Source organism: Heloderma suspectum, chromosome Z (genome assembly GCF_057233095.1).
Source record: "Heloderma suspectum isolate Gila_16-S chromosome Z, 16-S_ref, whole genome shotgun sequence".
Classification (NCBI taxonomy): Eukaryota; Metazoa; Chordata; class Lepidosauria; order Squamata; family Helodermatidae; genus Heloderma; species Heloderma suspectum.
In genome coordinates, this window is record NC_139476.1 from 19,821,156 (window position 1) to 19,837,255 (window position 16,100).

General features: G+C 59.9%; 1 protein-coding gene across 1 annotated transcript in view; it reads right to left on the minus strand.

Moving 5' to 3' along the window:
• Nucleotides 1-16,100, minus strand: part of CPAMD8 (C3 and PZP like alpha-2-macroglobulin domain containing 8) — a 39,201-nt gene that overhangs the window by 16,892 nt on the left and 6,209 nt on the right. The window contains exons 2-17 of the mRNA XM_084826070.1: nucleotides 14,419-14,570; nucleotides 11,940-11,962; nucleotides 10,543-10,708; nucleotides 10,410-10,462; nucleotides 9,937-9,954; nucleotides 8,040-8,094; nucleotides 7,830-7,943; nucleotides 7,321-7,405; nucleotides 6,771-6,879; nucleotides 4,111-4,338; nucleotides 3,636-3,806; nucleotides 2,117-2,242; nucleotides 1,705-1,894; nucleotides 1,100-1,272; nucleotides 846-995; nucleotides 285-446 (exon numbers count right to left, since the gene is read on the minus strand). Coding sequence (XP_084682196.1) covers nucleotides 285-446; nucleotides 846-995; nucleotides 1,100-1,272; nucleotides 1,705-1,894; nucleotides 2,117-2,242; nucleotides 3,636-3,806; nucleotides 4,111-4,338; nucleotides 6,771-6,879; nucleotides 7,321-7,405; nucleotides 7,830-7,943; nucleotides 8,040-8,094; nucleotides 9,937-9,954; nucleotides 10,410-10,462; nucleotides 10,543-10,708; nucleotides 11,940-11,962; nucleotides 14,419-14,570 — 1,975 coding nt within the window. The remainder of the gene's footprint in view (nucleotides 1-284; nucleotides 447-845; nucleotides 996-1,099; nucleotides 1,273-1,704; nucleotides 1,895-2,116; nucleotides 2,243-3,635; nucleotides 3,807-4,110; nucleotides 4,339-6,770; nucleotides 6,880-7,320; nucleotides 7,406-7,829; nucleotides 7,944-8,039; nucleotides 8,095-9,936; nucleotides 9,955-10,409; nucleotides 10,463-10,542; nucleotides 10,709-11,939; nucleotides 11,963-14,418; nucleotides 14,571-16,100) is intronic.

Consider the following 16,100-nt stretch of genomic DNA (forward strand, 5'->3'; position numbering starts at 1 on the left):
GACCACCGGAGGGAGGACAGCACAGAAACCACCAGGTGACCCCGTCACCTGGATCCCGCCCCGCAAAAGCGTGTGGGCGCAGGATGTGAATTCCGCAGAAGAGGGCGAGGCGGGGAGCCACCAGGGTCCCTGCAGTAGGAAAGGCAACTCTAGATTCGCAACCTGCGCCAAGGGAGGACTTGAGTGCCCGCCTGCTGCTTCTGTGGGAGCGTTTCCCCAATCCGCCGCCACTTTGAGCGATGCGTCGGGCAGGCGGGGCGCCCGGCCAAGAGGGAAGCCCTCACCGTGAATGCAAAGTGGGCATCTTTGGTGACGCCCCAGGGCCAGGGGAAGATGGATGACCGCCGCCGCCTGCGTGAAGGCAGGCCTGGCCACCAAAAGTGTCCATCCTCCTTGCTGGCTCCAAAGGCGTCAGACGCGTCGTACTCGGCGAGCTCCTGGAAGACCTGTGCAAGGAGACAACGCGGCAGAGAACGTGAGCGACGGGGGAGAGCTGCCAGCTTAACGTTGTTCTGCCTGACAGAATCATAGAACAGTCAGGCTGGAAGGGGCCTGCGAGACCATCCAGTCCCACCCCCTGCTCAATGCAGGACTCCAAGTCAGGGCATCCCTGCGGAATCATAGGAACGTGGGGTTGGAAGGAATAGTAGGGTTGGAAGGGGTTTGCCATGCCCCTTGAGCCTCCGGCCCCGCCCACCCCTGCCCCCCCCCAAGGGCATCTCTGAAATGGAAGAAAGAGGTTCTGCAGCCCTGCACTAGAGCTGCATGAACGCCCTTTCCAAAACGTCCCCCGTGGCCTTCCGGCCTGCCTCGCTCGTGTGCCCCCCGGCCCGGGCCCGGCTCACCTGGGCCAAGGTCAGCTGGAAGCCCGGCTTGAGCAGGTAGACGCTTTTATCCACGGCAGCCAAGCAGACGCAGCTCCCCTTCGCGGCTCGCACCGTGACCGCCACATGGTCGCCCGGCCGGGTCTCGTTGGCTGAAAAGGCCACTGAAACCTGGCACGGGACATTCGGAGGAGAAGCAGCCGCCCTGTCAGCCCAGGCCCACCCCCCGGCCGGCCCGCCCTGCCCGCCCCACAGGCGGCGGCCCAGCCCCGTACCTGATTCTCCAAGGAGGGCTGGACCGCAAAGCACAGGCTGTCCGCCACCGCTTCCCCGCTCTCCCGGACGTAGTAGGCGAGGAGGCGGCCCTGCGGAGCCATGCTGGGGGTCACAGGGAAGCGGATCGAGGCCATGCAGGTGCTCGTCTCTGGCGCGGGGGGGCTGGTCGGCACTACACAGCAGAGAGAGCCGTGTGTCAGCCCGGCTGGAGCAGGAGGGGCGGCAGAGCAGGGCCTTCCCCGAGTGGCCCCAGGCAGCTCCTTGCTCCGGCTCAACGCAGGCATGGGCAGGGCCCAACGCTCAAAGGCAGCGCGCTCCTGAACACCCATCCCTCCGAAACAACGGGGCCCCCTCCTCCCTCAGGGAGCTGGCCTCCACGCCACCGTGGCTGCTCCTCCCCCTCACGGCTGCTGCTGGCTTACCCAGCAGGCCGCGGCGCCTCCACTCCCCCTCCTCCCCACCACCGTTGCCTGGTCCAGAGCGAGGGCGGGGGGACGAGGAGACTGCCACGGGGCAGAGGGGCGCGACTCTGGGGGCCCTGGCCAGCGGGGCCCTGCTCGGAGGGGCCCCGCCCCCAACCCCGCCCCCGCGCCCAAAGCCGTGCCTGGGAAGCGAGCGACCCGGACATGCCTGCCCGGGGGGGTGCCGGCCGCCGCCCGCGCGCCCCTGCACGGCCTCGCGGGGCCCGGCTGCGTCCCCGACAGCACGATGTTCCCTCGTGCCACCACCTCGTAGTGCAGGGCGAAGTTGCAGGGGCAGGTGGAGGCCAGGGCGACGCGGGCCTCCTCGCCCACCTGGAACGAGAGAGATGGGGCGGGTGCCTTTGCCTGAGGCGCCGGGTGAAGAGGGAGCGGGCCCAGCGCCCGAGGGGGCAGGCAGCGGAAGACCCCCACTGCAGAGACAGCGGCCGAGGCCTTCCGGCAGCCCAGCATCTCCCCGCCACCGAGCTGGCCCCTGAGGCGCCCCTGCCGTGGGCACCCTGGCTGCACAGGGGCAGCGCCCGCCTCGCACCTTACCCGGAAAGGCTCCTCCGGCGCCTGCAGCTGGATGTGGCACTTGCTGGGGGCCCAGCTGGTGATGGGCAGGTAGCTGGGCAGGTACTGGTCTCCAGCAGGCTTCCCGTCGAGGGCCACCACCTTGGTCTCGAGAAAGGGGCAAAGGGGCAAAGGGGCAGTCACCTGGGCTGCCCCCAGCACAGCCCGCCCGCCCCCTCCCGGGCTGCCCGGGGGCTCCCGGCCCCGCCGACTCCAGCCTCCTGGGCTACAATGCCCAGCGCCCCCCACCCAAGAGGCTGGGGGGACGGGGCTCCCTGGGCAGTGCGGGGGGCAGGACGCCCAGCCCTGTGTCCTGCAGGCCTGTGTCCAAGGGCCCCCCAGGAACTGTCTGCGACGCGCGGGGCAGGCGACCCCGGGCTCTCCGGATCCTTCGGAGCGGTCCTTCCGGAACCCCCAGCCCGCAGGTCAGGCCCCCCGAGCCTCTCCGTGCGCTCCTTCGCTCACCGTGGCAGTTCTGATCCCACCCCTCAGCCGAAGGGCAGTGCAAAGCACCAGTAAGAGGAGGCGCGGGTCCCCTGGGGGAGCGCCAGGTGGCCTGCCCCGTTCTAGGCCCTGCCCCGTATCAGGGGCTGCAGACGCTGCCTCAGGCCGAGCCAGAGTCCACGTGGCTCAGTATTGTCGGCGCTGCCCAGCAGCAGCGCTCTCTAGCCCGACCTAGACGTGCTGCCAGGGGTCGAACCCAGGACCTCCCGCGTGCCAAGCACTGAGCTACGGCCTTTCCCCCAAAGAGGGAGGAACGACGACGCTGCCCGGTGCCAGCTGGCAACAGAGAACGTTCTGCAGGCGGCGCCCTAAAAAGTAAGCGAGCTCCCAGTCCTCGTCGCTCTGAAGGACGAGCGGATCCAGCCAGGAACAAGAGAAGCGGCCCTATACTGCGTCAGACCATCTGGCCCAGTACTGGCCAGCAGAGGCTCTCCAGGGCTGCAGGCGGGATTCTTTCCTCGCCCCACCTGGAGACGCGGCCAGGGATCGAACCTCAGACCTTCTCCATGCAAGGCACGGGCTCCCCGCCGAGCTCTGGCTGGACGGATGCACACATCCTTCCACCCAGGCTGGCCTCCACATCTGTGCCTCCAAATAAACTTAAGGGACTAGTCCCCATGGTCCCGAACCCAGGGCCGATTCGAAGGGGAACAGCAGAAGCAGCCTTGCACCGGGTCAGTCCCCGGGTCTGTCTAGCCCCGGGTTGTCGACGCTGACTGGCAGCAGCCGCTCTCCAGGCAGGAGTCTTTCCCCCCCTACGTGGGGCTGCTGCTGGGGATCGAACCTGGGGCCGCTGAGCTGTGCTCCCTCCCCAGAATACAGAGGATTCCGTCCATCCTGCCACAAGCACAGGGGGAGCGGGCACACGGCTCCCAGGGGCGCTCCTCTCAGCCCGAGGCCCCCTCCGTGGGCCCAGCTCCTTGGGCCTCATTAACGTGTGCGCCTGTGATGGGATTCACAGCCCCAATGGCGCCCGAGTCCCGTCCAGGGCACCCACCTCCAGCCAGACGTGCTGGGCAGCAGAGGGGACGGAGGGGATTTCGAACTGCACCAGGCCCCCACGGGACACCAGGTCGCACGTGTAAATGTTGTCCTGCGGGGCGAGCTCCGCTTTGATCCGGACGGTCACCCCATCTGCCAGGCTCCCATCAGGGTACGTGACTTCCACCTGAAAAGGGGCGAGAGTCCGTTCACGTCCTAGCCTCTGGGGAGGCTGCGGATATCGGCATGGGATGGAGGTGGGTAAGCCTGGGCCAAACCCTGCACCGAGGACTTTAATCCAGAACCTCTCTGGGGTCAGACCGGATGCAGAGCTGGGGACTGGCTTTCACAGAACAGTCGGGTTGGAAGGGGCCTGTAAGACCATCAAGCCCAACCCCCTGCTCAACGAAGGACTCCAAGTCAGAGCATCCCATCGAGAAAAGGGCCTGCCCCAGAGAGCCCCAGCCCTCCCGCAGCAACGCCCCGCTCACCTTCCCTTTGTAGGGCAAGCCAGGCTTGAACTGCTTCCGGGTGTCTCTGGTGTACTTTATGTCCACCACCTGCTTCTGGACCAGGGTGGAGTCGTCGAACGCGACCTGCCTGCTCCCGTCGGCGCTGCTCACCGTGGCCCAAACGCTCACCGTGCCCCGGAAATGTTCTGGCACGTCTGCGGGCATCATGTCTCTCACGCACACATCGAACTCTGTGGACCCATCGATCTGCTCCCCACACAATGAGAGAGAGTTAGAGAGGGTATCATATGATATGATATGATATGAGGGCATCACCTCGGGGTGGCGGCCATAGGAGAAAACACCGTTTCCCCCAGTATGGGTGTGCGCATTCTACTGACAATATTGTTTGACGCAGAAGAGTGTTACATACAGGAGAGCGTTAAATACAATATCGCTGAATGCAGAAGAGCGTTGAATACAGAAGAGTGGTAAATACAGGAGAGCGTTAAATACAATATCGCTGAATGCAGAAGGGCGTTGAATACAGAAGAGCAATAAATACAGAAGAGCGTTGAATACAGAAGAGCGATAAATACAGAAGAGCATTCAATACAATATCGCTGAACGCAGAAGGGTGTTGAATACAGAAGAGTGTTAAATACAGGACAACGTTAAATACAATATCGTTCCACGCAGAAGAGCGTTAAATACAGTCAATGAACAACCATGCTTTCTCCATTCAATCCTTCTCTTGCTTTTTCCATTCAAACCTACATTCCGTTCCATTATAACTGTTACACAACTTCTAAGACCTCTTTGCCCATATTCCAATAATTATTCTTTTGTCTCCAGCACTGACTAAATCTGTCCCATTTACCTAAAGAGTCGGGGGGGGGGTGTAACTTTACCCTCCCATATATATATATTTTATAATACAAGATCTAATGCATTAATACTCTATGCCAAATATTACTTTCCCATTCCCTCAGAGATGGTACTTCTTGATTTTTCCCCATTGTTTTGCTATTAGAATCTGAGCTGAAACCAACGTGGTTCCAATCACAAGGGATTCTTAGTCACGTAGAATCACAGAATAGCAGGGTTGGAAGGTGCCTGTAAACCATCTAGTCCAGCCCCCTGATCAATGCAGAACTCCAAGTCAGAGCATCCCTACAGAATCATAGAATAGCAGGGTTGGAAGGGGCCTATAAGACCATCAAGTCCAACCCCCTGCTCAGTGCAGGAATCCAAGTCAGAGCATCCGACAGATGGCTGTCCAGCCTCATCTTGAATGCCTCCAGCGTGGGAGAGCCCACCACCTCCCTAGGTAAGTGGTTCTATTGTCGTATTGCTCTAACAGTCAGGAAGCTTTTCCTGATGTTCAGCCAGAATCTGGCTTCCTATCACTGGAGCCCATTATTCCGTGTCCTGCACTCTGGGATGATCGAGAAGAGATCCTGGCCTTCCTCTCTGGGACAACCTTTCAAGGACTTGAAGAGTGCTATCAGATCTCCCCTCAGCCTTCTCTTCTCAACGCTAAACATGCCCAGTTCTTTCAGTCTCTCTTCATAGGGCTTTGTTTCCAGTCCCCTGATCATCTTTGTTGCCCTCCTCCGAACCCTCTCTGGTTTGTCTGCATCCTTCTTAAAATGTGGTGCCCAGAACTGGACACAGCACTCCAGATGAGGCCTACGCAGTGCTGAGTAGAGGGGGACTAGGACTTCCCGGGATTTGGAAGCTATGCTTCTATTAATGCAGCCCAAAAGAGCATTGGCCTTTTTTGCAGCCACATCACATTGTGGGCTCATCTTCAGCTTGTGATCGACAACAATGCCTTCTCACCTGTAGTGTGGTTGAGCCACGCACCCCCATCTTGTAATTGTGCAATTGGTTTCTTTTTCCTAGGTGCAGAATGTGGCATTGATCCCTCCTGAATTGCATGCTGTTGTGTTCTGCCCAGCGCTCCCGTCTCTCAAGATCCCATTGAGTTTTGTTTCTGTCTTCCAAAGGATTAGCTCTCACTACCAATCCATCCATGTTCCCTAAACTCTGCACTGATGAGATTCCTGCACTGAGAAGGGGGTTGGACTGGATGGCCTTGCAGACCCCTTCCAACCCTGCTATTCTATGATGCTATGATCATAAAAACCGACTGCGTTATAGAACCAGTGTTAGAAAACCCATCTTGCACCAGCAGTCAAATCTTGGAGGCCCCTTCCTACTATGCTGTGCTGCTATGATGTCTAGATGATCTGCACTAGATCTGCGAGGATCGTTACTCCTGGTCACAGCAGCAGCAAAACGGCTTTTCCCCGGAAGGAAAGCAGCCGACCGCGGGCTGCGAATCAGAAATGCTGGGTGGATCACCGAGCGCATCCTCATCCGGGAAAGGCCCATTTCAGCTCGGTTCTGGTCCTGGAAACAAACTCCTGGGCCGAGGCCCCCTTGCCCTGCACACCCACATCCTCCTTCCTGAGCTGCTATTCCAGATCCGGCTCAAGTGGCCGGGACGTGAGCTTCTAGAGAAAGACGGGACCGGCCCCACGAACCTGGGGTTCGCCTGGCCCGCTTGAGACGACGCTCCGGCCACGGCCACAGCCGTGGGGCCTCGAGCAGCGTGGCCGCCGTCTGAGCAGGCCTTCCCCTCCGCCCGCTCCTCCCTCTTCCGCCCCCTCTGCGCCCCCTCCTTCACTCACGTCGGTGGTCTGGAGGACGGGGTAGCCCGCTTCGTGCCGGTAGTAGCCCACTCCGTTCACGGTCATGTTGATGACCAGCGTGCCCGTCACCGGCTTCCCAAATGTATATCTGGAACAGGAAAAGCCCCGCCACGCAGGCCCCCTCATTTCCGAGCCTGGGCAGCCTGCATGTGAGGAGCGGCCTCGTCCTGCCCCGGCTCTCCGGGTCAGGGCGGGTGCCTCTCTCTGCTGGGCCGCCCCTCTCCAGGGGCTTCCCAGCCAGCTCGGCCACCAAGAGGGTCGACCCGGGTCCTGCTGCGGGCAACGCAGGGAGGAAGAGAAGTGGCTCAGGCCCCGGCCTGGGGCTGCAAGCTCTGAGGCTAACCAGCGGGGCCTTGCTGGGAGCATCCAGGGGTGATGGGGGATGAGGCCGCCGCTCCCCCATCCTCCCCCTGGCCTGGCACGGCCAGCACCCGCCCCAGTGACACGCACCATCTATGTTTCAAACGCGGCAAGATGCCGGCGGTGCAAGAAGGTGCCTGGGGGGGGGGGGCGGCCGCTCCCGTCGTACCTGGCGTGGACGGTCCCCTTCTCGCAAGCGCCAAGGTCTCGGATGTAGCGAGGCAGGTCGATCCGCACTTCGAACTTGGGCAGAACTAACGGTGGGGGGGAAGAACAGTCATCCGAAAGGGGACAGGGACTGCTGGCAACTCATGTGGGGTGGGGGGGGAGCGTCCACCAACACGCACGCCCATTTTTTAAAATCGTCTTTTGAAGGAAGGGAGGACGAAATCACGGTCTCTGAATATATGGAACCGAGCAGAGAAAGTCCAGGCGACCTAGCAGGAGGCCAACGAAATCCGCAGCCCCCAAAGCACACATCAGAGCTCCCCCCGAAAGAAAAGTGGGGCGCACGCTTCCTGCAGTTGTGGCCCGGGCAGAAAAGCTCTTTCACGTGCTCGGTTTGCAAGTGGACGGACCCTTCTAAGGCGCCGCCTCTGCGGGCGTTTGGGGCTTGGTCGGCTGGCCATTTCGCTGGGGCGAGAAGAAAACCCCCCCGCCGCAGGGCTACCAGCTCACCGTATTTCTGGACCTCAAAGGACCTGTTGTAGGTGAGCCCTCGCATTTCGGCAAACACGAGCCACTCTCCACACACGGGCTGGTCAGACAAAGGGAAGCTGACGTTCAGGATGCCTGGCGGGGAAGAGAGGGGAGGTCACCGAGCGCTGGCCCCGGTGGATACCACCTCCCGCCAGGGCTGGGGAGCAGGCGGGATGCCCCCCAACTCACCACAGCACACCGGCCGGAGGCCGTTCCACTCTATCATGCGAGACCCCCGCGGATCCTGAAACGAGACAGACCGTTCTTTATCCGGGTCTCCCCGTCGCTCACGGCGGAGCGTCGTTCCCGCCAGGGCCCTTGCGCAGGCTCACGCAGGAAAAGAGCATAGGTAGATTTACTGGATTAGATACGAATACACATCCCTCTTTATAGCATCCCAGAATCCGAGGACAGTAGGGCCGGAAGGGGCCTACAAGACCGTCGGGTCCAACCCCCTGCTCAGGGCAGGACTCCAAGTCAGAGCATCCCTGCAGAATCAGAGAACAGGAGGGTTGGAAGGGGCCTGTGAGACCATCCAGTCAAACCCCCTGCTCCATGCAGGAATCCAAGTCAGAGCATCCCTATAGAATCATAGAATAGCAGGGTTGGGAGGGGCCTGTAGGACCATCTAGTCTGCCCCCTACGCCATGTAGGAATCCAGGTCAGAGGATCCTTATAGAATCATAGAATAGGAGGGTTGGAAGGGGCCTGTAAGACCATCTAGTCCAACCCCCTACTCCATGCAGGAATCCAAGTCAGAGCATCCCTATAGAATCATAGACTAGCAGGGTTGGAAGGGGTCTGTAAGAGCATCTAGTCCAACCCCCTACTCCATGCCGGAATCCAAGTCAGAGCATCCCTATACAATCATAGAATAGGATGGTTGGAGGGGTCTTGTAAGACCATCTAGTCCAACCCCTTGCTCCATGCAGGATAGACGTATGGCTCTTTGTGTGCTGTCTGTTTACACGTTTGCAGGTCAGTGGTTTTTGCCGTGTATTTTCAAGGTCGTAATCCCTGTAAACTGCCCAGAGAGCTTTGACGGTTGGTGGCACAGAAACCTAAGAAACGAAACCGACGGATGAAACAAAAAAACGTGACACGACCCACAGAGCCCTCAGCGGCCCTGACGGCAAAAGGAAGCCCCTTCGCTACCCTCGGGCAGCACGCTCCGCTCATGAGGAAATCCTGGCGAGGTCGCCGCATCCGTCTTCCTTATGTACATTTCGATGCCTTTCCTTTCTATTCCGCCCAACAGCTGAAGCTCTCTGGGCGGCTCGTGGGAATGGAATCCACGGAGTGCAGCACAAAGCCAGACAAAACGGGAGCTGGGCACCACAACCCGGCAGGATGAAGCCCAGCAGCGCTGCGGAGATTCGGAACGCCGATTCGGAACGCCAGAGCTGACGGAATGGGAAGCTGACCCCTCAAAATGCTGGGAGGGTAAAAAGGGCTTTGCCTGGCGCCGGAAGGAGCGATGTGGGCCTGTGGCAGCGAGTGGGGCATCGTCGTGCAATGGGTTTACGCTGTTGTGGGACCGCAGGAAAGGTGCCCCACTCAATCCAGCCAAAGGCCTCCCGTCCTGGGTCCGGATGCCATCTGGCCGGCCGCGCTCATCCCATCCTTGCTTCGAGCCCCTCAAATCCAGCCCACCCTCCTTCGGCCAGGGTCCAGCGGGGCCATGGCGCTCCGCCGGATCCTCCCAAACGTAACTTGGATCGGGTTCTCTGTTGGGCCCCGCTCAGAACGGAGCTCCCACTAGCACAACGTCCTCTGCGCCAAAGGAGAGACGCAGCCAGATCCTGCCCCAAACCTGTGATGCACTGACCGCAGTGCGCACTCAAGCGAGGCACCTTGGTGAGGGACGCGCCCTGTGAGCGCGTCTGGGGCCACCCCTGCCATGGCCCCACCTGGGTGCAAGTCCCCTTCCTAGCCCCCCGGAAGCATCCATGGAGGTGCTCATCTCACCGGCTGGGCGGGCCAGAACCACACGCCTCACACCGAGGCTCTGAACATGCACAACTCGTGTGGCTTAGGGAGGCCTCAGCATTGGTCGGGTCGTGCTTGGGGCCTGCCAGGTACTCACCACTATGTAAGCTTCAATCTGAAAGAAAGAAAGAAAGAAAGAAAGAAAGAAAGAAAGAGAGGGAGGGAGGGAGGGAGGGAGGGAGGGAGGGAGGAAAGAAAGAAAGAAAGAAAGAAAGAAAGAAAGAAAGAAAGAAAGAAAGAGGGACCCAGTCACTTATTTCGCTGGGCAGCTCTACTCAGAACCCAACCCACCGCCCCTCACATTCGCTTCTCCAAAACTCGGGCCCAGAGACGCCTTCCCCAGCCTTGTGCCCTCCAGATGGGTTGGACAGCTGGCCAGGGCATCATGGGTGGTGTCGTCCGACCCATCTGGAGGGTACAGGTGGGGGAAAGCTGAGAGAGGACAGAGCCGTCTGCACTGTGCACCCCAGCTGGCCGGAGCCCCCCGGAGCCACTCTCCCCACCCCATCGCAACCCTGCCTCTCGCTCCCGCCCAAACAGTGGTGCGGAGGACGAGGGGGAGGCCCTCACCCGCTCCTGGATCGGGCGCAAGTCCGGGCTGACGGCGTACAGGTTGATCAGCACTGCAAGGAGAAGGAGAGGCGCGTCAGGGCAGGCCCAGCGGGCCGGGCCGGGGCCAGCGGGAGCCAGCTGCAACGCTCACCTCTCTGCTTCGGCCTGTACACAGGCTTGTCCGTCTGGATGAAGACGGAGGCGCCTTTGCCATCGATGGTCACGGTGGTCCAGTTGCGGAAGATGTGGCCCTCCTCGGCCGCCGCCCGCCCGCCCCGCACTTCCAAGCGGGCCTGGCCGCGGAGCCCCGGGGGCACCTGGGGAATGAGCCAAAGGCGGAGCTGCGTCGGGCTCGGGGGCACGGCGCGGCTCTCGGGGCGGGCCGGCCAGCGCACGGGGGCAGAGCGCTGCCCAGGGTCCCCGCGCCACGCCGTGCTTGAGAGCCTGCCCCTCGGAAGCCAGTGCCCTCTGGAAGCTGCTTCTTCGTCCAGCCTTTTCAACGGCCAGGAGTGCGGAGCTCCGACTCCTATTGCCCCCCGCCAACCCGCAGGAGCTGCAGGGCAGTGGGAGCTGTGGCCCCCAAACCCGGAGGGCGGCAGCTGTGGAAGGGCTGCTCTGGATGACGGATCAGCACGGGAAGGCTGACGCCGCGCCACCCAGGAAAGAAATCTCCAATCCGTTACTATCAGAGTTCTGTCCCGCTGGTCCCCTTTCGCAAAGGGCCCGAGGCGGCTTCCACGGCCCTCCACCTCTCCATTTCATCCTCCCAACAGCCCTGTTGGGTAGCTCGGGAACACAATGCTTGCGACCCATTCCCAAGCCGGGCGCCCTCCCGATTGCGGGCCTGCAACCCCCATCAGCCCCAGCCAGCACCGCCCTCGGCCAGGGAGGCTGGGCGTGTGGTCCAAGCCCCTGGAGGGTTGGGTGCACACCCTCCCTCGATCGGAACGGACCCCGTCATCTTATTTGGCCGTGCCGGAATTGGTCTGGGCAAAAACGACAGCTCTGCTCTGCTCTACGCCAGCATTGAGGCCCATCCTCGAGTTCGGGATTCCCCCGCGAAGTCCCTCGGGGCAGAGGCTGTTGCTGAAGGCAGCACCCGTGGCCGGTCCGTTCAGCTCCGGCCTGGGAAACGAGCCAGGCGGGGAGAGTGCCTCGCCCTTGGCCTCAGGCTCCAGAGCGCCCTGGCCCATCCTGCCCCGCAGGATTCTCGCGAGACTCAGGCTGACGCCGGGAGAGGGCTGCGGAAACCTCCGGAGCCCAGAACCCAGCTCATCTGGGGCCTCTGCAGGAGAACAGGGCCTTTCCCAGACCCGGGGGGAGGCCGGAGAACTGCCGTAGAGAAGCCCCCGTCCGGAGGTCCTGCCGAGGACGCCCAGGACTGCGCCCGAAACGGCTTTCCCGGGCCCGCTTCCGGGGAGTCACTCTGCCCACTCCACCTCAACGCTCGCCAAAGTCGACCTATTCAGCCCTAGACGCCGCCCCACTGACTCAGACTTGCTCCCCGCCCCGCCGCCTCCCGCTCAGCCATGACCGTTTTACACTCACCTGAAGCTTAATCGTTCCTTTACCTGCAGGAGAGAGGAGAGGGGTCAAAGCGTACATTCCCTCCGCCCCGTGGGAAAAACCTCCACGCCAAAATTGAATTTTCCAGCAGCCATTTCCCCCAAAGCAGACCTCGCTGTGATAGTCGGCAAGAAATCAACACCCTTCACAGGCTATGTCTGCTCCGGCCACCATCCCCAGCTCAGCCGCAAAGCGCTGGAGAGAACGTCGGGACGTTCACGGCTCACAGCTGCCCTGGAATGAGGATCACCCCTCGGCTCCATGCCCCCGAGTGGCACCCAAACCCCCCACTGTCCGTGGCAGGCCTCCCCGGGGGCACCCACGAGTTGTGCTCCCACCAGCAAAAACACAGCAGCCAAGCGAGGCCTCCCGGGGCGTTGGACCAGGCGGTGGGTGGCCACAGAATCCTAGAATCCTAGAATAGTAGGGTTGGAAACCCAGAGAAAACCGGGAGAGAACCCAGAGAAGAGAGAGAGAGAGAGAGAGAGAAAGAAGACAGAGAACCCAGAGAAAAGAAGAGAGAGAGAAAAGAGAGAGAACCCAGAGAAAACCGGGAGAGAACCCGGAGAAGAGAGAGAGAGAGAGAAGAGAGAGAAGAGAGAGAAGAGAGAGAAGAGAGAACCGAGAGAAAAGGAGAGAGAGAAAAGAGAGAGAACCCAGAGAAAAGACAAGAGAGAGAAAAGAGAGAGAACCCGGAGAAAGAGAGAACCCAGAGAAAACCGGGAGAGAACCTGGAGAAGAGACAGAGAGAACCCAGAGAAAAGAAGAAGAGAGAGAGGAAAGACAGAGAACCCAGAGAAAGAGAGAGAACCCAGAGAAAACCAGGAGAGAACCCAGAGAAGAGAGAGAAGAGAGAGAACCTAGAGAAAAGAAGAAGAGCGAGAGAAAAGAGAGAGAACCTGGAGAAAGAGAGAGAGAACCCAGAGAAAACCGGGAGAGAACCCAGAGAAGAGAGAGAGAGAACCCAGAGAAGAGAGAGAGAGAGAAGAGAGAGAACCGAGAGAAAAGGAGAGAGAGAGAGAGAGAGAGAGAAAAGAGAGATCCCAGAGAAAAGAAGATGAGAGAGAGAGAAGAGACAGAACCTGAAGAAAGAGAGAACCCAGAGAAAACCGAGAGAGAACCTGGAGAAGAGAGAGAACCCAAAGAAAAGAGAGAGAGAGAAAAGACAGAACCCAGAGAAAAGAAGAAGAGAGAGAGAAAAGAGAGAGAACCCAGAAAAGAGAGAGAGAGAACCCAGAGAAAACCGGAAGAGAACCCAGAGAAGAGAGAGAGAGGAGAGAGAACCCAGAGAAAAGAAGAAGAGAGAGAGAACCCAGAAACAGAGAGAAAGAGAATCCAGAGAAAACCGGGAGAGAATCCAGAGAAGAGAGAGAGAGAAGAGAGAGAACCCGGAGAGAGAGAGAACCCAAAGAAAACCAGGAGAGAACCCAGAGAAGAGAGAGAGAGAACCCAGAGAAAACCGGGAGAGAACCCAGAGAAAAGGAGAGAGAGAGAGAGAGAGAGAGAGAGAAGAGAGAGATCCCAGAGAAAAGTAGACGAGAGAGAGAAAAGAGAGAGAACCTGAAGAAAGAGAGAACCCAGAGAAAACCGGGAGAGAACCTGGAGAAGAGAGAGAGAGAACCCAGAGAAAAGAGTGAGAAGAGAGAGAACCCAGAGAAAAGAAGAGAGAGAGAAAAGAGAGAGAACCCGGAGAAAGAGAGAGAGAGAATCCAGAGAAAACCGAGAGAGAACCCAGAGAAAACCGGGAGAGAACCCAAAGAAGAGAGAGAGAGAACCCAGAGAAAAGAAGAAGGAAAAGGAGAAGCCCAGAGGAGAACCCGGAGAAGAGAGAGCACCCAGACAAATAGCGTCCATCATATCCGGGCTCTTGCTTATTTACAAGGAAGAGAACCCACGGCTTGCCGTTGGGTTGCTAGCTCTGGGTTGTTCTGAGCTCACAACCCGCAGTTAAGCCACAGGGCAGCGTTCACACATAATGACAACCTGGGATTCAACAGCAGCCCACAATTCAACTCAGCCTGCACACTGCGTTGCCATTACACGCGAACCAGGGCGAGGGCTGGCCCCAAATCGCCCAGCGGACTTCATCCTCGAGTTGGGGCTTGAACCCAGGCCTCCCCAGCCCACCGCTCCAACCTCCCGCTGCCAAAGCGTAGATGGTCTAACCGCCAACCATTTCAGCAAGTGAAAACGCAGCACTCACGTCACCGCCGTGCTTTGCTGCTCGTGTTTTTATTTCGGTGAGGGAACTGCCCTCGAGAAAAGGTGCTTTCACACGCAGAACGCACACAAGAGTTCGCGCAGTTTGACTATCTGTCTACATTTCCCTTCGTCCAGAAAAAGGCTGTCCAGTCTCCTTCACAAACCCAAGCACCTTCCCCTGCGGGGGCAGAGCAGCTGCGCCCTGTCATCGCCTCGTTGCCTCCTTACTCCCTTGGCACGTACGTAAACGGGAGCCTACCCAGAACCGTTCCATGGGCTCGAGACACCGTCTCTCCCTTGACTACCAGCTGAATCTGGACCATCATCTCCTTGACCGGGTTAAAGATGGTCACGCTCACAGCCTCTTCCACACCCGACCGGAAAACCGAAGGCACCGCGATCAAATAGCCCCTGGAAAAGAGAAACATTGGAAGCAAGTGATTGGTACAGAAAGAGCAGTGCTGACGGAGCATGTTTCGGAAAGCAGCTGGAGAAGCCCAGAGAAGAAGCCCGAGAAAGGGAGGAGGAGAAGAAGCCCGGAGGAGAAGCCAGAGAAAGAGAGGAGGAGGAGAAGCCCGGAGGAGAAGCCAGAGAGAGGGAGGAGGAGGAGGAGAAGCCCAGAGGAGAAGCCCGAGAAAGGGAGGAGGAGGAGGAGAAGCCCGGAGGAGAAGCCAGAGAAAGGGAGGAGGAGGAGGAGAAGCCCGGAGGAGAAGCCAGAGAAAGGGAGGAGGAGGAGAAGCCCGGAGGAGAAGCCAGAGAAAGGGAGGAGGAGGAGAAGCCCGGAGGAGAAGCCAGAGAAAGGGAGGAGGAGGAGGAGAAGCCCGGAGGAGAAGCCAGAGAAAGGGAAGAGGAGGAGAAGCCCGGAGGAGAAGCCAGAGAAAGGGAGGAGGAGGAGAAGCCCGGAGGAGAAGCCAGAGAGAGGGAGGAGGAGGAGAAGCCCGGAGGAGAAGCCAGAGAGAGGGAGGAGGAGAAGAAGCCCGGAGGAGAAGCCAGAGAAAGGGAGGAGGAGGAGAAGCCCGGAGGAGAAGCCAGAGAGAGGGAGGAGGAGAAGAAGCCCGGAGGAGAAGCCAGAGAGAGGGAGGAGGAGGAGAAGCCCGGAGGACAAGCCCGAGAAAGGGAGGAGGAGGAGGAGAAGCCCGGAGGAGAAGCCAGAGAAAGGGAGGAGGAGGAGAAGCCCGGAGGAGAAGCCCAAGAAAAGGAGGAGGAGGAGAAGCCCGGATGAGAAGCTAGAGAAAGGGAGGAGGAGGAGGAGGAGAAGCCCGGAGGAGAAGCCAGAGAGAGGGAGGAGGAGGAGAAGCCCGGAGGAGAAGCCCGAGAGAGGGAGGAGGAGGAGAAGCCCGGAGGAGAAGCCCGAGAAAGGGAGGAGGAGGAGGAGAAGCCCGGAGGAGAAGCCAGAGAAAGGGAGGAGAAGGAGAAGCCCGGAGGAGAAGCCCAAGAAAAGGAGGAGGAGGAGAAGCCCGGATGAGAAGCTAGAGAAAGGGAGGAGGAGGAGGATAAGCCCGGAGGAGAAGCCAGAGAAAGGGAGGAGGAGGAGAAGCCCGGAGGAGAAGCCCGAGAAAGGGAGGACGAGGAGAAGCCCGGAGGAGAAGCCAGAGAAAGGGAGGAGGGGGAGGAGAAGCCCAGAGGAAAAGCCAGAGAGAGGGAGGAGGAGGAGAAGCCCGGAGGAGAATCCAGAGAAAGGGAGGAGGAGGAGAAGCCCGGAGGAGAAGCCAGAGAGAGGGAGGAGGAGGAGAAGCCCGGAGGAGAATCCAGAGAAAGGGAGGAGGAGGAGAAGCCTGGAGGAGAAGCCAGAGAAAGGGAGGAGGAGGAGAAGCCCGGAGGAGAAGCCAGAGAGAGGGTGGAGGAGGAGAAGCCCGGAGGAGAAGCCCGAGAAAGGGAGGAGGAGGAGAAGCCCGGAGGAGAAGCCCGAGAAAGGGAGGAGGAGGAGAAGCCCGGAGGAGA